At 45.9% G+C, this 22368-nt stretch overlaps 1 protein-coding gene across 2 annotated transcripts; it reads left to right on the plus strand.

The window, feature by feature from the left end:
* The first annotated feature begins 3702 nt into the window (after positions 1-3702).
* LOC117656415 (aquaporin-7-like) lies at positions 3703-20976 on the plus strand. 2 transcript variants are annotated; one of them, XM_060684402.2, is made up of 7 exons: positions 3703-3883; positions 7211-7328; positions 10223-10349; positions 12192-12329; positions 15208-15326; positions 17795-18012; positions 20540-20976. In XM_060684402.2, exons 1-7 carry the CDS (start codon positions 3834-3836, stop codon positions 20700-20702), a joined length of 933 nt encoding a protein of 310 aa, XP_060540385.2. In that variant the 5' UTR covers positions 3703-3833; the 3' UTR covers positions 20703-20976. The 2 variants fall into 2 exon arrangements, with proteins under 2 accessions (XP_060540385.2, XP_034260470.2); XM_034404579.3 differs by lacking the exon at positions 3703-3883 and adding an exon at positions 7027-7076.
* The last annotated feature ends 1392 nt before the right edge of the window (positions 20977-22368 follow it).

Genomic DNA, 22368 nt, shown 5'->3' on the forward strand with positions numbered 1-22368 from the left:
CAACTTCAGCTGCGACTTCTGGAGGCCAGTTGTCCCACTGGTTGAATGTTCTAACTGTTGGGAAATCTCTCCTTCGTTCTAGGTTGCTTCTCTCCTTGATGAGTCTCCATCCGTTTAAGAAGAGACCAGACAGTCAGTTATCTGAAATGGTATAGGTTCTCCTGCGCTTGACCAACGGGCTGGACTAGAAGACCTTCCAGGTCCCTTCCAGTCAATTGGAGGGCTGATTTACCACCAGCTTATCAGGTGCTTAGGAGCCGAGGGCTCGGCAGCACAAGGAAACACCAGCCAATCACCGGCCATCAATCCACCAATCAACCAATAGGAAGGCACCACATAAATACAAAGTGTAGAATATCCCAAAGCCCATATTCCGGTAGAGAGAAGTTCCCTGAAGATGGGCTCCAGCATGAGCTCAAAAGCTGAGAAGACTGACCCAGGTCGGACCTTGCAACATTATCCTGGGACTCCCAAAGCTGCTTTTTCCAGAGGGAACTGGACTTTCTGGTTTTCCTTCGAAGACATTTTGCTTCTCATCCAAGAAGCTTCTTCAGTTCTGTTGGATGAGAAGCGAAACGTCTTCAAAGAAAAACCGAGGAAGTCCAGTTGCCTCTTGAAAAGGCACCTTTGGGACAACCATGACTTGGATGGCTGAGAGTCTCCATAGACATTATCCTGGGACGCATAGATTTGCCTTCCTTCAATCAACATTAACCGTTCATTTCCTTCTCTTTGTCTTTCATTAGCAGCGACAGAGAAGGAATTAGGGAGAAATTGAAGGAGGCTTCCTATTATGTCTCCTAAACTGATGTAGGAATTGTCCTAGGAGGCACTCCCAACATTCCCCTTCCGAGCCGTTTTTCTGAAATATAATTCGGTTTCCAAGTGGTCTCTTTTTCAGCAGATACAAGCACCCACCTGCCTTTTTCTGCTCTTCTAAAATCCTAGCCTGGTCAGGAAGTCTTCAAGGCATGAGAGACTGACAACAAAGAAGCAGGGGAAGAGGTAGATTAAAAAAAAAGAAGGAAAGAAATCCTGGAAGGAGGCAAAGAAGAACTGATCATGCTGAGAAACTGACCGGGACATGTTCAGAAAGTCCAAACAAGGTATGCTGTTCCAGTCAGCTTAGAATTTTTTTTAAAAAGTGATGTTGAGTTACGCTTGACTCCTAGAATTGTCCCGGAGGTTTTCTTGGCAGTATTTTCAAACATGATTTCTCCTTGTTTTCTTGTCTTGTATGGGCTGAGGGGTTGGTGTAAATGCCCCAGCTGTCTGTTGGAAGGAAAATCCATCTGATTCACTTCCAATCCGGGAGAAAGACGCCGGAAATAAAATGGAGGCTGGAGGCTGATTGGAATGAAGGTCCATTTATTGATGAAGTAGAACCACAAACCGCAGGGGATTCTGGGGCAGCTGAGCAAACCATCGAATGAGCGGATGGCTCTTTATAGGTTTCTGTGACTTTGAAGTCTGAACTGTTCTGGGGGTTGTAGATCTTAGGTGAGGGGCTGCTTGTTCTAATCCTACCATTCTGCTTTGGTTAGCTGTCAAATTTTATCGCAAGGAGTTTCGGAATAGCCTGTCTTGAATGGGCTTCTGCTGGCAATATTTGCTTTGCTTATGAATGGAGCCATCTAGCTAGCTGGCTTCCTCTTTCAATAAGCTCTTTATCTCCTTAAGTGCTGTGGGCTATTAAGAAAGATTGGGGGGGCTGCTTTCTGCCTCTAAAAACACGTTTCTCCATTTCTCCTTTAGGGAAATATAACATTCTGTTTGTTTTTTTTAAAATATTCCCCAAAATATTTCATTCTTCTGGGGAGGAGCAGGGGGTCTTTCCCAGGAGTCTTTATCCTTAAGGCAGGACTAGATTTCAATTTTTCTGCTTCTAATCCGGCAGCTTTAACTCTGAAATTATTTGGAGAACTGGTGGGGCTTCCAAGTACCATAAATCCGTTTGTGAATAAAATCACATGAGCCGAGTGAGGCTCAGCAATTCTTACCTTTTACCTAATAGCCAAAAATACCCTGATATGTTCCACAGTTAAATAGCGTTGAAGGATAAGAGCTTCTTCGGGGTATTTTTAGGGGGGGGGAAGCATATCTAGCATTTATTAAGGGGGCGGACAGGGGGTGGGTAAGGGGTGAGGGCTAACAACTGAAATACTGGAGAGAAATGTGAGGTACCTAGCAAAAAAAAACCCCAGGTGCTATTTGGCTCTAACTGTTGGGCCTAGTAGCTAGAAACCAGGAGACGGGGGAGTTCTAGTCCCACTTTAGCCTGTAAACCAATTGGGTGAGTTTCGCCAATCACTAGAAGTCGCCGAGTTCTAATCCAGCCTTAGGAATTAAAGCGGGATTTGGGACCGATCATCAAGAGATTGGGAATTCTAGTCCCACCTTATGTAAGAAAGTCTGCTGGGTGATTTTAGGCCACTCCCCAGGAGCAGTGGTGGGTTCTAACCGGCTTTACTACGGGTTCTTTTCGTGTACGCGCTTCGTGCACGATCGCCGATCGCTCCGCGCAAGCGTGTTAGGAATCTGCTCAGCTGAGGTGCGGCAATCCACTCTGCCGCACCTATCAGCTGGGCTAAAAAAGAAGAAATAAAAGGTAGGAATAACGCGGGGGCGGGCGGGAGGGCCCAGCTCCCAGACGTCATATCGTCACCGCTACCGGCTCGGCTGAACCGGGCCGAACCGGGAGGAACCCACCACTGACCAGGAGCCAATACTGCGAATTCTAGTCCTGCCTTAGGCATGAAAGCCAACTGGGTGACTTTCGCTAAACACTAGGAGACAGTGAGTCCTAGTTCGGCCTTAGGAATTAAAGTGGGTTTCCTAACTTTTGGCCCAATCTCCAGGCGTTTGTGACTTCTAGTACTGCCTTATGTAAGAAATTCTGCTGGGTGACTTTGGGCCACTCACCAGGAGCTGGTGAATTCTAGTCCTGCCTTAGGCATGAAAGCCACCCGGTCTCTTTGACCAGTCCGTCTCTCTTAGTCCAACCCACCTCACAAGGTTGTTGTTGTAGAGAAAAGGAATATTAGGTATGTTTGCCACTTAAAAATTACCTATAAAGTATGTAATATAGGTTAGTCCTCGACTTGCAACCACAATTGAGCCCAACATTTCTGTCCTTAAGTGAGCCATTAAGTGAATTTTGTCCCCCTTTACAGTAATTCTGGCCAGAGTTAAGAAATCCCTGAAGTTGTTAAGTGAATCTGAATTCCCCATTGACTTCGCTCATCAGAAGGTCGCAAAAAGGGATTGCATGACTCCGGGGCACAGCGACCGTCACATCCAAATGTTTATCACGTGACCAAAGGGATGCTGCAAAGGTCGTAACTGTGGAAAACGGTCCTAAGTCACTTTATTCAGTGTCGTTGTCACTTTGAATGGTCGCTAAATGAACTGTTGTATGTCGAGGACTGCTTTTAAAAGCGGGATAACTCATCTAATCAATGAATAACGTTCAGCGGATTGGAAAATCTGCCAAAAATATAGCTCGTTGTTTTTTCGACCTCGGCCCCTTTAAGAGGGGTGGACTTCAACTCCCAGAATTCCCCAGCCAGCGCATGCTGGCTGGGGAATTCTGGGAGTTGAAGTCCACCCCTCTTAAAGGGGCCGAGGTCGAAAAAACCCCACTGATTTAGATTAACAGCCAATGATGCTCGATTCCACGCGGGATAAACCTTCGTATCTCAGTTTGCCTGGTTGTAAAAGTTAATGTTTCATGGGCACAGATGGAGCGGAGCTGCGTGTGACCCTTGTAGTGTGATGAAAAGGACGACAAGCGAAGCGACCTTTGCGATGCTGATTGACGAAGCAAGGATAAAATGCAGGCCGGAGCTAAAACAGGAGATTATTATCAGGCGATGTTTTGCAGGTAAGCTCGGACTTCCTGTCTGAAAAGGCAAAAGAGGGGGTTGTTCTCGACTTATGACCATAATGGACACTACGGTTGTATGTTGTGAGGGCCCTAGAGAAGCTCCTAGAGGAGCTTGGGGTTTTTTTTTAAATGTTTTTTTTTTGCGGTGGTCGGTAAACGAACATGGTCAGTAAGCGAAGCAATGGTTTGTGACAGGCCTGTTTGGCAGAAAACTGAAAATAAACGCTGGCTTTGGGAACGTGCGGCAAAATATAAGGTCAGGTGACGACGGAATGCGGCAAACGGTTGTAAAACCGAAATATGTGGTAAGGGGGTCCGTCGTAACTTTTGAACGGTCGCTAAACGAGGACAAGCTGTATGAGGAGAGATGGAGTGTGAGACTGAGTGTGACGACTACCTGGATGAAGGCAGTCACTGATGGATGGATATTTTTGTACAGGGGCTTTTGGTTCTTTCCTCTGAAATCCAGAACCTTCCAGATGGGTTGAGAACATCCAGGGGAATCTCTTAATGCAATGATTCTCAGCTTCGGTCGCTTGACCTGTCAGTGGAACAGCTTGCCTCCAGAAGTTGTGGATGCTCCATCATGGGAGGTTTCGAAGAAGAGACTGGGCAGTTATTTAAATAACAGTGCAACAGAGTTGGAAGGGGCCTTGGAGGTCTTCTAGTCCATCCCGCTGCTCAGACAGGAAACACTATACTATCTCACACAAATAGTTATCCAACATCTTCTTAAAAACCTCCAGTGATGGAGCACCCACACCTTCTGGTGGCAAGTTGTTCCACGGGTTAACTGTTTCCATTGTTAGGAATTTCGTCCTTAATTTTAGGCTGCTTTTCTCCTTGATGAGTCTATCTGTCTATTGCTTCTTGTCTTGCTTTTAGGTTCTTTGGAGAATGAGTTGACCCCCCTCTTCTTTGTGGCAGCCCCCAAAATATTAGAACACTGCTATCACGTCTCTCCTAGTCCTTCTTTTCATTAAACTAGACATACCCAGTTCCTGCAACTGTTCTTCGTATGTTTTAGCCTCCAGTCCCCTCATCCTCTTTGTTGCTCTTCTCTGTACTCTTTCCAGAGTCTCTACATCTTTTTTACACCGTGGTGACCAAAACTGGATGCAGTATTCCAAGTGTGGCCTTTAATGTCTGAAATGGTATAGAGTTTCCTGCTTAAGCAGGGGGCTGGACTAGAAGACCTCCGAGGTCCCTTCCCGCTCTGTTATTCTTGAAAGTGAGAACAATTAACCAGTGGGACAGCTTTCCTCCAGAAGTTGTGGGAATGCTCCAACACTGGAGGCTTTTAAGAAGAGATTAGATAACCGTTTGTCCGAAGTGGTGTAGGGTTTCCTGCCTGAGCAGGGGGTTGGACTAGAAGACCTCCGAGGCCCCTTCCCGCTCCGTTATTCTGCTATTCTAGTTAATACAATAACCTGCTTAGGTCCATAGGGTGAATCCAGCTAGTATCAATCACTTGGGGTAATTGTGAAGGTAGAAATGGAAAGAGGTGGGGTTGGGGGAGATTAAAAAAAAATATATGTATATGAAATCTTATTCTGTTCACCGCCCTGAGTCCTTCGGGAGAAGGGTGGTATAGAAATTCAATAAATACTACTAATAATAATAGAGGCAAACTGTGAGATTCATATTTATGACCTTTGAGCCACGTGGCTCATGGAACCGGTCCAGGTAGAACTGGCTGCCCTTTTGGTTCTTTTGACCGATGGCCGTGACGTCTGGCTCTCAGTACTACTATCCTCGTTCAGCCTCAGAGTTCATCAGGAATGCTTTTCTGGTGGCAATTTTTGTGCAATGTGCTTTTTTCCCCTCTCCTAACCAGGACCCACATCCCTTCTCGTGAACGCTGGGGTCCAGATCTGTGGGTCGGCCTCTTCTAGCTCGTCCTCTTAAAAATATCGGAAACTCCCCATATTGATCGGTGCGGAGAATATACGGGAAGCTGAAATGAAGGATGAATGTATCTTTAAAAAATATATATTTAAAATGTGGAATGTAGAATCCTAGGACTGGAAGGGAGTTTGGAGGTCTTCTAGTTGAACCCCCTGCTTGAGGAGGAAACCCTACACCATCTATGATTATCCAGTCTCTTCTTAAAAACCTCCAGTGACCCATAACTTCTGGAGGCAAGCCATTCCATTCATGAATTAACAGAATAACAGAGTTGGAAGGGACCTTGGAGGTCTTCTAGTCCAACCCGCCCACTCAAGATTTTATACAACACATGGCTGTCCAGTCTATTTCTGAAACCCTCCAGTGAGGGAGCACCCACAACTTCTGGATGCAACCTGTTCCACTGGTTAATTGTTCTCACTGTTAGGAAGTTTCTCCTTAACTCTAGGTTGTTTCCATCTGTTGCTTCTTGTCCTGTTGCCTTCCTGGTGCTTTGGAGAAGAGGTTGACCCTCCTCCTCTTTGTGACATCCTTTCAAGTATTGGAAGACTCATGTCATCCCCTAGTCTTTCTCTTCCTTAGACTAGACATACCTAGTTCCCTCAACTGTTCATCATAGGGTTTAGCCTTCAGATCTTCTGCTGACGATTCCTTGTTTACAGTTCCACTTGAATGGAGTTCTGTTCTTATTTCTGGCTTACAAGTGGGATAATTTTGCAAATTGTTATGTTATTATACCGGTCTAACTCACCCTAAAATTACAGTGTGTTCCACCCTTTCAAGATGAAAGGATGAAGGTCGTGTCCCAGCGTTGAGTAACTCTCCCAGTTACTCCTCTCTGATGGTCCTTTGTTATATTTTCACGTGTCCAACTTCCTCGTGAAATATATATATATAATTATGCCATTTATTGCTCCCCTTCTGACATGAGTTTTGACATCATTTTCCTGGAACCAAGATCACAAATTCTCTGGGCTACAATTAGAGTTCGATACGATCTCTTGATCTTATCACGTCTATAGTTAGCCCTGTGAATAGATGCCAGATGGATATTTCCATTCGTCGCTCTGAGATAAGCAGCGGGGACGAACGTTACCGAATTTACTTTCCATCCTTCGCTACCCCTGGCAAATCTCAGGTTTCGTTTTGGATTCTGCGAGAATTCCTGGAGGCCGGCCTGCTTTTTCTCACAATGGATTTGAGGTCATAATGCTGTAAGGTTGGCGTCGTGGTGGCCCAGGAGATGGTGACAAGAGTGAGGTGGGGTGATGGAAAGGGCTATGTAAGTACGGCGGATGCTCAATTGACCGGTTAGACTTTAACCAGATGGTAGGCACTATCTGGAGGAGATGAAAGAACAGTTTGAAGCCACTGCAAACTCCAGCCTCTTTAGAATGACGTCTTCCTTTCCAACAGAAGTCGTATCTGGAGGCCGGTGAGCGAGATGTTGGAAAAATTAGTCAACGTGGTGACGATCCGGAATGAAACGGTCCGTCAAGGTCTGGCAGAATTTCTGGGGACCTTCCTCCTGATGGTGAGAGAAGACCTGGGGTGTGTGGAGGAGAAGGAGAAGAAGGTGTTAGGACAATGTTTCTCAAACTCACCCAATGGGAAAATGGGCGGGCGTCAACTCCCAGAATTCCCCAGCCAGCAACGCAAGTCCACCCATCTTCATGTTAGTTTGAGTTTGAGAAAAAAACTCAAGTTAGAAGATGGTGTGGGTGGGTGGGTGGGTAGGTGGGAGGGATGAAAATGTTGCAAGCATGTCTTTTCCTGGCTTATAGAATTTTTGGTGGGAAAAAAAAGGGAATAAAATGAAATTTTGATTAGTGGGTTTGAAGATTAGAAAGTATAGTTTAAGAAGGAAGTTGTGATGTAACTTTAGAGAGAGTAGGAAAAATACTCTAGAAATGTACCCATAACCACTCTCAAGAAGATAGCTATTTTTTATCCTTTCTTTCTTTCTTTTTCTTTCTTTCTTTCTTTCTTTCTTTCTTTCTTTCTCTTCCTTCCTTCCTTCCTTCCTTCCTTCCTTCTTTCCTTCCTTCCTTTTCTTTCTCTCTCTTTCCTTCCTTCCTTTTCTGTCTCTTTCTCTCTCTTTTATTATTTCCTTTCTCCACTCTTTCCTTCCTCCCTTCTCTTTCCCCCCTCCCTCCCTCCCTTCTTCCCTTTCTCCTTCCCTCCCTTATCTATCTGTCTGTCCGTCCGTCCATCCATCCATCCATCCGTCCATCCATCCATCCATCCATCCATCCATCCATCCACCCATCCATGCATCTATCTATCTATCTATCTATCTATCTATCTATCTATCTATCTATCTATCTATCTATCTATCTATCTATCTATCTATCTATCTATCATCTATCTATCTATCTATCTATCTATCTATCTATCTATCTATCTATCTCTATCTATCTATCTATCTATCATCTATCTATCTATCTATCTATCTATCTATCTATCTATCTATCTATCCATCTTCCTCCCTCCCTTCCTCCCTCTGTCCCTCCCACTCTCTTCCTTTTCTATTTATTTTCTTTTACTATTTTTTCTTTGTTTTCTTTATTTTCTGTTTTTTATTTTGTTTAAGAAATTGTCAGGAAAAATAGTCAGGAAAAAAAAAAAAACCAGCAACCCCCCCCCAAAAAACAAAACCCAGGTCTGTCTCCAGCAACCTCTGACCAGGAGATCTTCCACCACCTTGGAGTCCTGCCTGCTTGGACTCAGACGTGCAAAAGGCAAACCTGGAAAAAATGCCGTATTTTTGGAGTCCTCCAAACTAAATGCCAGTGAAGGACTCTATCCCCAGCCAAACAGGCGAGAGAACGATTATTATGCCACAACAAAAGCGAAATGTTCCTGATGAACAGACTTTGCGGGATGAAAAGGTCAACCAATGCAAGTAGGTTGAGAGAATTAGACCGATTTTTTTCCCCCCATCGTGGTCATTTTAGACTGAATTAGATTGTTGGTTAATTTATTTCTCTCTCTCCAAATGGCCACAGCCTTCTAGGTTCCAAGCAGAAATCAGGGAATTTAGGATTTTCGGCATGCAAAACATGTCCTAACCAGTAGTGGGACTCAGCCGGTTCAGCCCAACCAGTAGTTAAATTGCTGACTGGCCCCTCCCCTCCCCTTCCAGGAGTCCCCATGCGCCCCATTTTCGCTCCCAGATAAGTGCAGGGAGGCCTCCTAGACCCAAAATGGGGTGCGGGGGACAGCGTGTCTCCCTCCCGCAATGGCCCATTTTTGTTCCCTGGGGGTTGCAGGAGGTTGAGCGCTGCCTGTCACACCCCCTGGCCACGCCCACCATGGCCACGCCTACCCAGCCGGTCATTAGGGCAGAGAACCAGTTGTGAAATTATTTGAATCCCATCACTGGTCCTAAATAGTAGTGGGTTTCAAAAATTTTTTACCACCGGTTCTGTGGGTGTGGCTTGGTGGGTGTGGCTTGGTGGGCGTGGCAGGGGAAGGATACTGTAAAATCTCCATTCCCACCCCACTCCGGGGGAAGGATACTGCAAAATCCCCATTTCCTCCCTATCAGCTGGGACTTGGGAGGTAGAGAAGAGATGGGGGTGGGGCCAGTCAGAATTTTTACTATCGGTTCTGTGGGTGTGGCTTGGGCGTGGCATGGCTTAGTGGGTGTGGCAGGGGAAGGATACTGTAAAATCTCCATTCCCACCCCACTCCGGGGGAAGGATACTGTAAAATCTCCATTCCCATCCCACTCTGGGGGAAGGATACTGCAAAATCCCCATTTCCTCCCGAACAGCTGGGACTTGGGAGGTAGAGAATAGATGGGGGCGGGGCCAGCAGAATTTTTACTACCGGTTCTCCGAACTACTCAAAATTTCCGCTACTGGTTCTCCAGAACTGGTCAAAACCTGCTGAAACCCACCTCTGGACCTAACCCTCACTTTTGAATTCTCTCTAGGACATTTTCCAGAGAATATCAGAGAATGGACAACATTGTTCCTTCCTCTTTGTAAATAATGTCTGTTATCCTGTTTTTCTAGCCTTTCTGTCTTAATAATAATTGTTCATAATAATAATAATAATAATTGTATGCTGCCTTTCTCCGAAGACTCAAGGTGGCTTACAATGCATTTAAAAACCATATATAAAAACATTAAAAATTAAAACATTAAAAACAATTAAAACCCATTCACACCATTCATGGACGGATCTCGCCAGATCGCAACAGCGAGATCAACGGCCCCAGGCCTGCCAGTCTTCCTGGATTAGTTTCTGTACAGGCTAAAAATTGTCCCCTATCTCAGGGATCTCCAAACTTGGCCACGTTAAGACTTCGTGGACTTCAACTCCCAGAATTCCCCAGCCAGCATGGGCATTGGAGTCCAAGAGTCTTACAGTTGCCAGCTTTGGAGGGTTCATGGGAGACCTTCTCTTTTCTTCGGACAGACCTTTGGCCTTGGCTCCGTGGCCCAAGTTGTGTTGGGGAAGCACAATTTTGGAGAGTACTTGAGCATCAATCTTGGATTCGGGTTTGGTGTTATGATGGGAGTCCATGCTTCTGGTGGAATCTCAGGTGAGTCTAGCAGGGGAGGGAGGGGCTCGATTACTAAACTAGGTAACATCGAGCATCTAGCTTAGCACGGATGATGTTATCTAGATCGGTAGTGAAATGTTTGCAAGAAAACAGCCAAGCTCAGAGAGCACCAAGGAGCCCACAATCATCATCATCTTCTTCTTCTTCTTCTTCTTCTTCTTCTTCTTCTTCTTCTTCTTCTTCTTCTTCTTCTTCTTCTTCTTCTTCTTCTTCTTCTTCTTCTTCTTCTTCTTCTTCTTCTTCTTCTCCTTCTCCTTCTCCTTCTCCTTCTCCTTCTCTTCCTCCTCCTCCTCCTTTTTTCACCTGCCTCCTCCTTCTCTCCATAAACTCCTCTCTTCTAGTACTCATTATGCTACCTAGTTGGGTCATGAAAAATCTGCATGAAAACTACCCAGCTCATGAAGCATCAGAGTCAATGGTCCTTCTCCTCCTTCCCTCCTCCTCCATTCCACAATCCCTACGCCTTTCTAGCCCTGATGATGTTACCTAGTTGGGTATTGAAACATCCACAAGAAAACCAAGCTCAGAGAGCATCAGACCTCCACCTCCTCCATGCCACAATTCCCACTTCCTAGCACGGATGACATTACCTAGTTGGGTCATAAAACATCTGCATGAAAACCACCCAGCTCAGAGACCACCAAGGACCCCTCGATTTTACCCCAAACTACAAATATTCTCTTCTCTAGTGTCCTTCAGCAGGGATGCAGTGGCTCAGTGGCTAAGATGCTGAGCTTGTCGATCGAAAGGTTGGCAGTTCAGCGGTTCGAATCCCTAGTGAGCTCCCATGACTTGGCCCAGCTTCTGCCAACCTAGCAGTTCAAAAGCAGGTAAAAAATGCAAGTAGAAAAATAGGGACCACCTTTGGTGAGAAGGTAACAGCATTCCATGCGCCTTTGGCGTTGAGTCATGCCGGCCACATGACCACGGAGACGTCTTTGGACAGCGCTGGCTCTTCGGTTTTGAAATGGAGACGAGCACTGCCCCCTAGAGTCAGGAACGACTAGCACATATGTGTGAGGGGAATCTTTACCAATACATATACATACATATATATATATATATGTATATGTATATGTATGTATATGTATATGTATATGTATATATATATATATATATATATATATATATATATATATATATATATATATATATATATATATATATATAAAAAGAATTTATTATAAATATAGATATATTAAGATTAGGAGATGGAAGACTAGGACTAGGTATATTTAAAAGTATTATTATGATTAACAGGATGGAAAAAATATATTGGAAAATATAGCCTATAAGGACTACAAATCCAGGGGACTTACAGATATAAATTTGGGACTGATTAGATCTTACCGATAATTGGTTTTAATGGAGTTTATAGAAAGCTGATATTGAAAATGTGGTGGAACCCTGAGTGACATCTATAATATCAAAATGTTAGGAGTTAATAAGTATATAAAAGAATATATTGCAATTAAAATGAGCACATTAAGGTTAGAAGTTGGAAGAATTTTTTTTTTGCATATATGTAATTGTATTATTACTGTGAACACGGTGTGAAAAATATGTTAACTGTATATAAAAGAATATATTGCAGTTACAATGAGCACATTAAGGTTAGAAGTTGGAAGAAATTTTTTTTGCATATATGTAATTGTATTATTACTGTGAACACGGTGTGAAAAATAGGTTACCCCAGTCATTACACTGTCCACAAAAATTGTCGTTTGTTAAAGAAAAACTGCAAAAGAAACTACTTGGCTGCCAGTCCTCTTCCTGCAACCATCCTAACAGTTTTTCTCCTGTTATCTTTGTCGCCCCAAGGAGCTCATATGAACGCGTCCATCACTTTCGCCAATTGCGTGGTTGGAAATTTACCCTGGCGCAAACTCCCGGCGTACGTGATTGGCCAGTTCTTCGGATCGTTTGCCGCGGCGGCTATTATTTTTGTTTTGTATTATGGTAGGTATGAATCCTCTTTGGCTTGCAGGAGGGAGAGGGGAAAAAAAATACAGGTAGTCCTCGACTTACGACCACAATTGAGCCCAACATTTTGGTTGCTAAGTGAGACCTTCGTAATTATGAGTCAGTTTTGAAGAGCCTGAATTTTGATCTGCAATGAATTCTGAAGGCTGCAATGAAAGAAACAAAAATGTTAAAAAGTTATATTTATTGTCGTTACTTCCCAAGAACATCTAAATGATAATAAAGTAACCAAAATAGCTTTACAATCCCCAAGGCATGTCACAACTTTGGAGCACCCTCTCATGTTTGGAAATTGAAAATTGAAAAATTTGATACGCCCTATCGCTGTGATGGTGAACCTATTGCACGCGTGTCACCTGTGGCACGCGTAGCCGTATCGTTGGGCACGCAAGCTTAGCTCCGGCGCGCATGTGCATGCCAGCCAGCTGATTTTCGGGCCTTCTGGGCCCACCAGAAGTAGGAAAACAGGCTGTTTCCTGCCTCCGGAGGGCCTCGGGGGATGGTGGCGAAGGCCTGTTTTTTGCTGTCCCCAGGCTCTAGAGCCTTTCTAGGAGTCTGGGGAGGGCAAAAACGGCCTTCCCCACCCTCCCGGAGGGCCTCCGGACACCCTCTGGAGGCCCTCCGGAGGCTGGAAACTGTCTGTTTGCCAACTTCCGGTTGGACCAGAAGTCAGCAAACAGGCTGTTTCTGGCCTCCGGAGAGCCTCCGGGGTGTGTGGGGGTGGAGAAGGCCATTTTTGCCCTCCCCAAGCTCCTAGAAGCCTGGGGACAGCAAAAAACAAGTCTTTTGGTCCCAGCGGAAGTTGGCAAATGGGCCATTTCCAGGCTCCAGAGGGCCTCCATGGGGATGGAGAAAGCTGATTTTGCCCTCCCCAGACTCCTAGAAAGGCTCTGGAGCCTGGTGAGAGAGAAATACGGGCCTACCGGGCCATTGCGTGCCAGGAGCGGGGGGGTGGGGTGTCACACACGCATGCGTAGGGGTGGGGTGCATAGAATTATGGGTGTGGGCACACACACTCATGATACACTCCCCCCCCCCACTCCTAGCACGTGATGGTAAAAAGGTTAGCCATCACTGCCCTATATTTATTTATTTATTTATTTATTTATTTATTTATTTATTTATTTATTTATTTATTTATTTATTTATTTATTTATTCAATTTATATACCGCCCTTCTCCTAGTGGACTCAGGGTGGTGCACAGCCAAAACTAAAATACATAACAATACAAAATTTAAAATTAATTAAAAGAATTATATACTTTGGCCCGAATTAAAACAGTGCGAATTAAAACCCATTAACAAATTAAAACTAAACAATTAATAACCATTAAAAACTAAAAAAGGGTGTGCAATGGTCTTAAGTGTAAAAACGGACATAAGTCTCTTTTTTCAGTGCCGTTGGAATTTGATCGGTAACTAAATGAACTGTTGTAAGCCGAGGACTATCTGTATCTCTCTTTATCTCAGGGGTGTCCAAGCTTGGGCAACTTTTAAGACTTGTGGACTTCAACTCCCAGAATGCCCCAGCCAGCCATGCTGGGAGTTGAAGTCCACAAGTCTTAAAGTTGCCCAAGGTAGACACTGCTACCTACAAACCTACTAAGCTACTAAAATGACATTTTCCACATTTCTGAAATCACCTGACACCCACTGGGTTTCCTCTGTGCCAAACTGCCAGTCTTCTATTTATATTTTTCTGGCATGACTACTGAGGCCATTTCTACTGGTTCTGAAGCAGGAAATATATAAAAAAAACGGAAAGGCTAGACATGAAAGAAAAATAAAAGGTGAATTCTCCTTAGGGACCATCTCATCGCCTTCCTTAACAAGCCCCCAAATAGGAAGCAGGGCCTGGTTAAGATTTGGTGGGGGGGAAAGTCAGTATGGATCTGAGACCACCAGGAGATCCCGAGGCTGCAGGTTAGAGTGGGGAGTCATGAAATCATTACTGGTGGAGGTGATGGCAGGAATTAGCCCCCACCCCAGAACTGCGACCACAATTGATCCCAAAATTTCAGTTGCTAAGCGAGACAGTGGTTAAGTGAGTTTGACCCTAACCCTAATCTTTCTTGCCACGGTTGTTAAGTGAATCCCTGCACTTATTCAATGTTAAATCAGTAACATTGTCGTTAAGTGAATTGGCTTTGCTGGTCAGAAGGTCGCCAAAAGGAGATCATGTGACCCCAGGACACTGCAACCGTCATAAATACGAGTCAGTTGCCAAGCGTCTGAATTTGGATCACATGATCGTGAGGATGCTGCAACGGCCATAAGTGTGAAAAACAGTCGTTATGTCACTAATCCAGTGCTGTTGCAACCTCGAACGGCCACTAAACAAATGTTTGGAAGTCGAGGACTGCCTGTACAGGTAGTCCTCGACGTACGACCACAATTGAGCCCAACCTTTCTGTTGTTAAGCGAGATATTTGTTCAGTGAGTTTTGCCCCATTTTACGACCTTACTTGCCACCGCTGTTAAGTGAATCACTTGCAGTTGATAAGTTAGTAGCCAGGGTTGTGAAGTGAATCCGGCTTCCCCGTTGACTTGGCTTGCGAGAAGGTCGCAAAAGGGGATCACCTGACCTTCGGACACAGTGACCGTCGTAAATACGGACCTTTTGCCAAGCGTCTGCAATTTGGATCACGCGATCATGGAGAAAGGTGCACAGGTCATTACTGTGAAAAACGGCCCTAAGTCACATTTTCCAGTGCGCCGTTGTAACTTTGAACGGTCACTAAACGGACTGTTGTAAGTCGAGGACTACCCATAATTCCTCCCCCTCCCCCAACCTCCCTTTTGTGTTTTTTGTATGTTTGCTCTCCACAAACTGGCTTTCTTCTTCCCTTTTTAGAAGCGCTACAGAATTACACAGGAGGCAACCTAACCGTGACGGGATCAACGGCCACCGCGGGGATTTTCGCCACCTATCCTGCCCCTTACGTGTCTCTGGGGTACGGCTTTCTCCAGGAGGTTGGTGTCCTGGAACGGATGGCTAGAAGCGAGGGCCAGTGGGCTCCAGTCCAAGAGTGTCAAACTCCAGGCCCGCTGGCTGGATCCAGCCTGCGGGGTGGTTAGATCTGGCCAGTGGTGGGCTGCAACAGACTGAACAACTGGTTCGGTGGGTGTTCTGTCCCCGTACCACCACCCCCCACAGACGGCCCGGAGTTAATAAGCCCCACGACAAAACTCTTTGAAGATAAAGCTGGCAGCAACCCAGTGGCTAGCTGCCAATTCAGACTTTACTCACACAAAACAAAGATTAGACTGCAAGCATTCCGATAAAACAGGCAGAGTTTCAACAATACAAGGATTAGTCCAGATGCAGTCCGATAAAGCAGGCAAAGTCCAGTAAATCCAGGCAGAGATCATGGATTATTTCCAGTTTTTGCTCGTCACAAACTGAACTGGCCACCACACCCACATTTATACCCTGTGGGGTGTGGTCCAGTGACTCAGCTAATCTCTGGCACGCCTTCCCCTCTGCTGCGCACGCTTCTCCCTGCGCCTCTGCCGAGGGTCCAGCCAGCACTTATCTCCTTCATCGCTGTCCACCTGTGACTGCGGGGACGTGCTTGGCTCTGAGCCTATCGTTTGGCCTTCGGTGTCCTCCGGAGGCATTGCCAGAGAGGAGGGTCCTGGAGAGGGAGGCCTTGCCAACTCCTCCCCCTCACTCTCAGAGTCTGCATCTGTCGATAGCCCAGGCTCAGGCAACGGAGCCACAACAGTGGGCAGGCTCTTTGTGTGCACGCCAGAGGTGGGTTTCAGCAGGTTCTGACCAGTTCTGGAGAATCAGTAGCGGAAATTTTGAGTAGTTCGGAGAACCGGTAGTAAAAATTCTGACTGGCCCCGTCCCCATCTATCTTCTGACTCCCGAGTCCCAGCTGATCGGGAGGAAATGGGGATTTTGCAGTATCCTTCCCCTGCCGCTCCCACACCGTTCAAAGCGTCTTCATCGCAAATTGTATAGCTCAAAGTCTGTAGAGATTCTCAGTCATCCAGGTGAGAGTTGTCCCAAAGGTGCTTTTTTCAGGAGGCAACCGGAGTTTCTTCTTTGCTTTTCTTTTGAAGACGTTTCACTTCTCATCCAAGAAGCTTCTTCAGCTCTGACCGGATGGCGGGGAATGGAAGGATTGATACTCCTTGCAGACAGCTGGTCATTTGCATCCTTTTAGGAGTCATTGAGGCCACTTGGAGGTTTTATCTGTGTCCTCAGGGTCACCTGAAAGACTAACTTCCCAGTGGCCTCAACGACCCTCTAAAAGGATGCAAATGACCAGCTCTCTGCAAGGAATATAAAGCCTTCCATTTCCCACCATCCACTCTTTAGAGCTGAAGAAGCTTCTTGGATGAGAAGTGAAATGTCTTCAAAAGAAAAACAAAGAAGAAAGTCCAGTTGCCTCCTGAAAAAAAGACCTTTGGGACAACTCTCACCTGGATGACTGAGAATCTCTACAGACTTTGAGCTATACAATTTGGGATGAAGAACCTTTGAACGGTGTGGGAGAAGGAATGGATTTCCAGAGGAAAAATGACCAATTACAATTACAATCATTTGCACCACTCAGGTGACCCTGAGGACACAGAGAAACTTCCAAGTGGCCTCAACGACCCTCTAAAAGGATGCAAATGACCAGCTGTTTGCAAGGAATAGAAATCCTTCCATTCCTCACTATCCTGTCATTACTGAAGAAGCTTCTTAGATGAGATACGTCTTCAAAGAAAGAACTAAGACTGTCCAGTTTAATGTCTAGTTTGATGAAAAGAAGGACTAGGGGAGACACGATAGCAATGTTCCGCTATCTCAGGGGCTGCCCCAAAGAAGAGGGAGTCAAGCTCTTCTCCAAAGCCCCTGAGGGCAGGACAAGAAGCAATGGGTGGAAACTAATCAAGGAGAGAAGCAATTTAGAACTAAGGAGAAATTCCCTGACAGTGAGAACAATGAATTAGTGGGACAACTTGCCTCCAGAAGTTGTGAATGCTCCAACACTGGAAGCTTTTAAGAAGAGATTGGATGACCATTTATCTGAAGTGGTGTAGGATTTCTTGCCTAAGCAGGGGGTTGGACTAGAAGACCTCCAAGGTCCCTTCCAGCTGATTCATTCTAAAATAATAATGTATATACAGGAAGCAAACTCCAGTCCCTTTTAACACTGATGATATTACCTAGTTCGGTCCTGAAATGTCTGCAAGAAAACCACCAAGCTCAGAGAGCACCGAGGACCCCACAGGCCTCACCCCCTCCCTCCGCTCCACACACCCCACTCCCTTCTAGCACTGATGAAGTTACCTAGATGGGTCATGAGACGTCTGCAAGAAAATCACACAGCTCAGGGAGCACCAAGGACCCCCACCGTTCAATCCTGAGCTACAAATATTCTGTTGGTTGACACCCTACTCTGATTGTCCAGAGCTTTGATGCCCATCTTCCTCTTCTGCAGGTTATTGCAAGTAGCATGCTTATGATCGGTGTCCTCGCCATCCACGATAGGAAGAATGCCGGGGCCTTACCGGGCACCAATGCCTTCATCACTGGGTTGCTGGTCGTACTCATTGGCATGTCCATGGGGATGAACACGGGCTATGCCATCAACCCTTCCAGGGATCTGCCCCCCCGGATTTTCACGGCCCTTGCAGGATGGGGCTTGGAGGTGTTTCGGTGAGTTGGTGGCACCGATTTAGTTCACCGATGAGGACTATCATACTGACTTTAAGGTTGACACCACGTGTGGACTTCAACTCCCAGAATTCCCCCGTTAGCCATGCTGGCTGTGGAATTTTGGGAGTTGAAGTCCACATATCTTCAAGTGGCTAAGGTTGATACACATGTGTGGGCTTCAAGGTTGAGATATGTGTGGACTTCAACTCCCAGAATTCCCTAGTTAGCTATGCTGGTCGAGTTGAAATTTATATATCTTCAAGTGGCCAAGATCGAGACGGGTGGACTTCAAGGTTGAGATACATGTATGGACTTCAACTCCCAGAATTCCCGTTAGCCATGCTGCCTGGGGAATTCTGGGAGTTGAAATCCACACATCAAATGGCCACAGTTGAGACACATGTGGACTTCAACTCCCAGAATTCCCCCGTTAGCCATGCTGGCTGTGGAATTCTGGGAGTTGAAGTCCACATATCTTCAAGTGGCTAAGGTAGACACACGTGTGTGGGCTTCAAGGTTGAGATATGTGTGGACTTCAACTCCCAGAATTCCCTAGTTAGCCATGCTGGTCGAGTTGAAATTTATATATCTTCAAGTGGCCAAGATCGAGACAGGTGGACTTCAAGGTTGAGATACATGTATGGACTTCAACTCCCAGAATTCCCATTAGCCATGCTGGCTGGGGAATTCTGGGAGTTGAAGTCCACACATCAAATGGCCAAGGTTGAGACACATGTGGACTTCAACTCCCAGAATCCCCCAGTTAGCCATGGTGGTTGTGGAATTCTGGGAGTTGAAGTCCACATATCTTCAAATGGCTAAGGTTGACACATGTGTGTGGGCTTCAAGGTTGAGCTACATGTATGGACTTCAACTCCCAGACTTCCTGTAGAGCCATGCTGCCTGGGTAATTCTGGGAGTTGAAGTCCACACATCAAATGGCCACAGTTGAGACACATGTGGACTTCAACTCCCAGAATTTCCCAGTTAGCCATGCTGCCTGGGGAATTCTGGGAGTTGAAATCCACACATCAAATGGCCACAGTTGAGACACATGTGGACTTCAACTCCCAGAATTCCCCCGTTAGCCATGCTGGCTGTGGAATTCTGGGAGTTGAAGTCCACATATCTTCAAGTGGCTAAGGTAGACACACGTGTGTGGGCTTCAAGGTTGAGATATGTGTGGACTTCAACTCCCAGAATTCCCTAGTTAGCCATGCTGGTCGAGTTGAAATTTATATATCTTCAAGTGGCCAAGATCGAGACGGGTGGACTTCAAGGTTGAGATACATGTATGGACTTCAACTCCCAGAATTCCCATTAGCCATGCTGGCTGGGGAATTCTGGGAGTTGAAGTCCACACATCAAATGGCCAAGGTTGAGACACATGTGGACTTCAACTCCCAGAATCCCCCAGTTAGCCATGGTGGTTGTGGAATTCTGGGAGTTGAAGTCCACATATCTTCAAATGGCTAAGGTTGACACATGTGTGTGGGCTTCAAGGTTGAGCTACATGTATGGACTTCAACTCCCAGACTTCCTGTAGAGCCATGCTGCCTGGGTAATTCTGGGAGTTGAAGTCCACACATCAAATGGCCACAGTTGAGACACATGTGGACTTCAACTCCCAGAATTTCCCAGTTAGCCATGCTGCCTGGGGAATTCTGGGAGTTGAAATCCACACATCAAATGGCCACAGTTGAGACACATGTGGACTTCAACTCCCAGAATTCCCCCGTTAGCCATGCTGGCTGTGGAATTCTGGGAGTTGAAGTCCACATATCTTCAAGTGGCTAAGGTAGACACACGTGTGTGGGCTTCAAGGTTGAGATATGTGTGGACTTCAACTCCCAGAATTCCCTAGTTAGCCATGCTGGTCGAGTTGAAATTTATATATCTTCAAGTGGCCAAGATCGAGACGGGTGGACTTCAAGGTTGAGATACATGTATGGACTTCAACTCCCAGAATTCCCATTAGCCATGCTGGCTGGGGAATTCTGGGAGTTGAAGTCCACACATCAAATGGCCAAGGTTGAGACACATGTGGACTTCAACTCCCAGAATTCCCCAGTTAGTCATGCTGGCTGTGGAATTCTGGGAGTTGAAGTCCACATATCTTCAAGTGGCTAAGGTTGACATACGTGTGTGGGCTTCAAGGTTGAGATACATGTATGGACTTCAACTCCCAGAATTCCTGTTAGCCATGCTAGCTGGGGAATTCTGGGAGTTGAAGTCCACGCATCTTCAAGTGGCTAAGATTGAGACACATGCACAGACTTCAAGGTTGAGATATGTGTGGACTTCAACTCCCAGAATTCTCCAGCTAGCCATGTTGGCCTGGGAATTCTGGGAGTTGAAGTCTACACATGGCCAAGGTTGAGATACATGTGTGGACTTCAACTCCCAGAATTCCCCAGTTAGCTATGCTGACTGGGGAATTCTGGGAGTTGAAGTCCACCCAAGGGGTCAAGGTTGAGATATGCTGGTTTAGGGTCTACTGCTAATCTGGACTTCCTTTTTCTTTCAGAGCAGGCAACTGCTGGTGGTGGGTGCCATTGTTGGCCCCAACGCTAGGATGCCTCGTTGGGATATTCATCTACAACATCCTGATCGACTTCCACAATCGCTCCCCGTCAGAACCAGAACCTTCGAAGCAAGACCCAGAGGCCGAGATGACGTCTCCCATGTGACTGCTGCTTTGAAAGGATGATGGTTTTTGGGACACCTGAACATGCTTTCCATCCTGGTCCTCAAGGAAGGGAATACATGACATCCTTTGGGGAAGACAGGGAGGAGAAAGATGGGAGTCGATCAACTCCTATGGGGGCTGCACTGGGGAGTGGCCATCTTGTTCAACGTGGAGACATCTACGCACCTAGGAGACCTGCAGACCAGCTTTGATCATTGATGGAAATTGGACACTAGATAAAAGACTTGGAAAAAAAAAATAAATCTAGCTGCTAAGATTAGTGGTGGAGACATGAATGGGAGTCCATGTCCCAAGGAGAATCCATCCCTGTTCATTTCTGGTCAGAAACCAGCTGAGATCCTCCTAAATGCATCAACGTTTCTTTGGAACCCAAGCTTGCTTTGGGCCAGAAGGGTGAGACAATCCAGCTGAGGTCAACACCACAACTACCCCCTGCCCCAGAGGCTTTCCTCTACTCCTGGGACCATCTTCCCCGGCATGCTGCAACCTCTGTAAACTTCTCACTCTGTAGGGTGGGACCAACCGGCTGGGGTATTCACAGAGTTGCAGCTGAGCCGTTTTTGAGGGCGCCAGGTTGGGGAATGATGCCCTGCAAATTCAGCAGGGCTGTAATTGGAAGGGAGGGAGGGAGGAAGGATGGGGAGAATGGAAGGAAGGAGGGAAAGGGAGGAAGGAGAAAGGGGAAGGATGGAAGGAAGGAAAGGGAGGAAGAAAGGAAGGAAGTAGGAAGGGAGAGAAAAAGGGAAAAAGAAGAAAGTTGAGTGAGAAAGAGAAGGTGGGAGGGAGGGATGGAGGAAGGAAAGAAAAGAAAAGAAAAGAAAAGAAAAGAAAAGAAAAGAAAAGAAAGAAAGAAAGAAAGAAAGAAAGAAAGAAAGAAAGAAAGAAAGGAGATAGGGAGGCTGGAAGGAAGGAAGGGGGAGGTAGGAATAGGAGGAGGTAGGAAGAAAGGAAGAAAAGAAGCAAAAAAGGAAGGAAGGAGGGAGGGAGAAATGAAGGAAGGAGAGAAAGAGGGTGGGATGGAGGGAGGAAGGAAGGAAAGAAAGGGAGGATGGAAGGAATATGGAAGAATGGAAGAGAAAAAATGTGAGAGAATGTGGGAAGGAAAAAAAGAACACTCTTTTATAATCCTAAACCTCCTTGGAAAGGGGACCTGTCATATCTAGAGATAGAAAAGATGTTAAAGATTTTGGGAGGACGCCGTAAAATACAGAAAATCGGTTTTGTACCTTTTAGACTTTGCTAGTCCAGCTTTCCTACACCACAACTGTTTGGGGGAAAGCGCGCCGTAAAATAGAGAAAATCGGTTTTGTGTGTGTGCATAAATAAGAATAAAGTACAGACATGGACTTCAGATTGCCCGTCCAAATTTGCAAGTACAGAGTCCTCGACTTACGACCGCAACTGAGCCCCCAAATTTATATAGTTGCTAATTGAGAAATTGGTTTAGTGGATTCCACCCCATTTTATGACCTTTCTTGCCACAGTGGTTAAGTGAATCCTTGCAGTTGTTAAGTAAGCACAAGTAGTCCTTGACTTGCAACAGTTTGCTTAGTGACGGTTCGAAGTTACAGTGGCGCTGAAAAAAGTGACTTAGGAGTGCTTTTCACACTTATGACCGTTGCAGCATCGCTGTGCTCACGTGATGA

The sequence above is a fragment of the Pantherophis guttatus genome, chromosome 2, assembly GCF_059756535.1.
Source record: "Pantherophis guttatus breed Tessera chromosome 2, ASM5975653v1, whole genome shotgun sequence".
NCBI classification, from domain to species: domain Eukaryota; kingdom Metazoa; phylum Chordata; class Lepidosauria; order Squamata; family Colubridae; genus Pantherophis; species Pantherophis guttatus.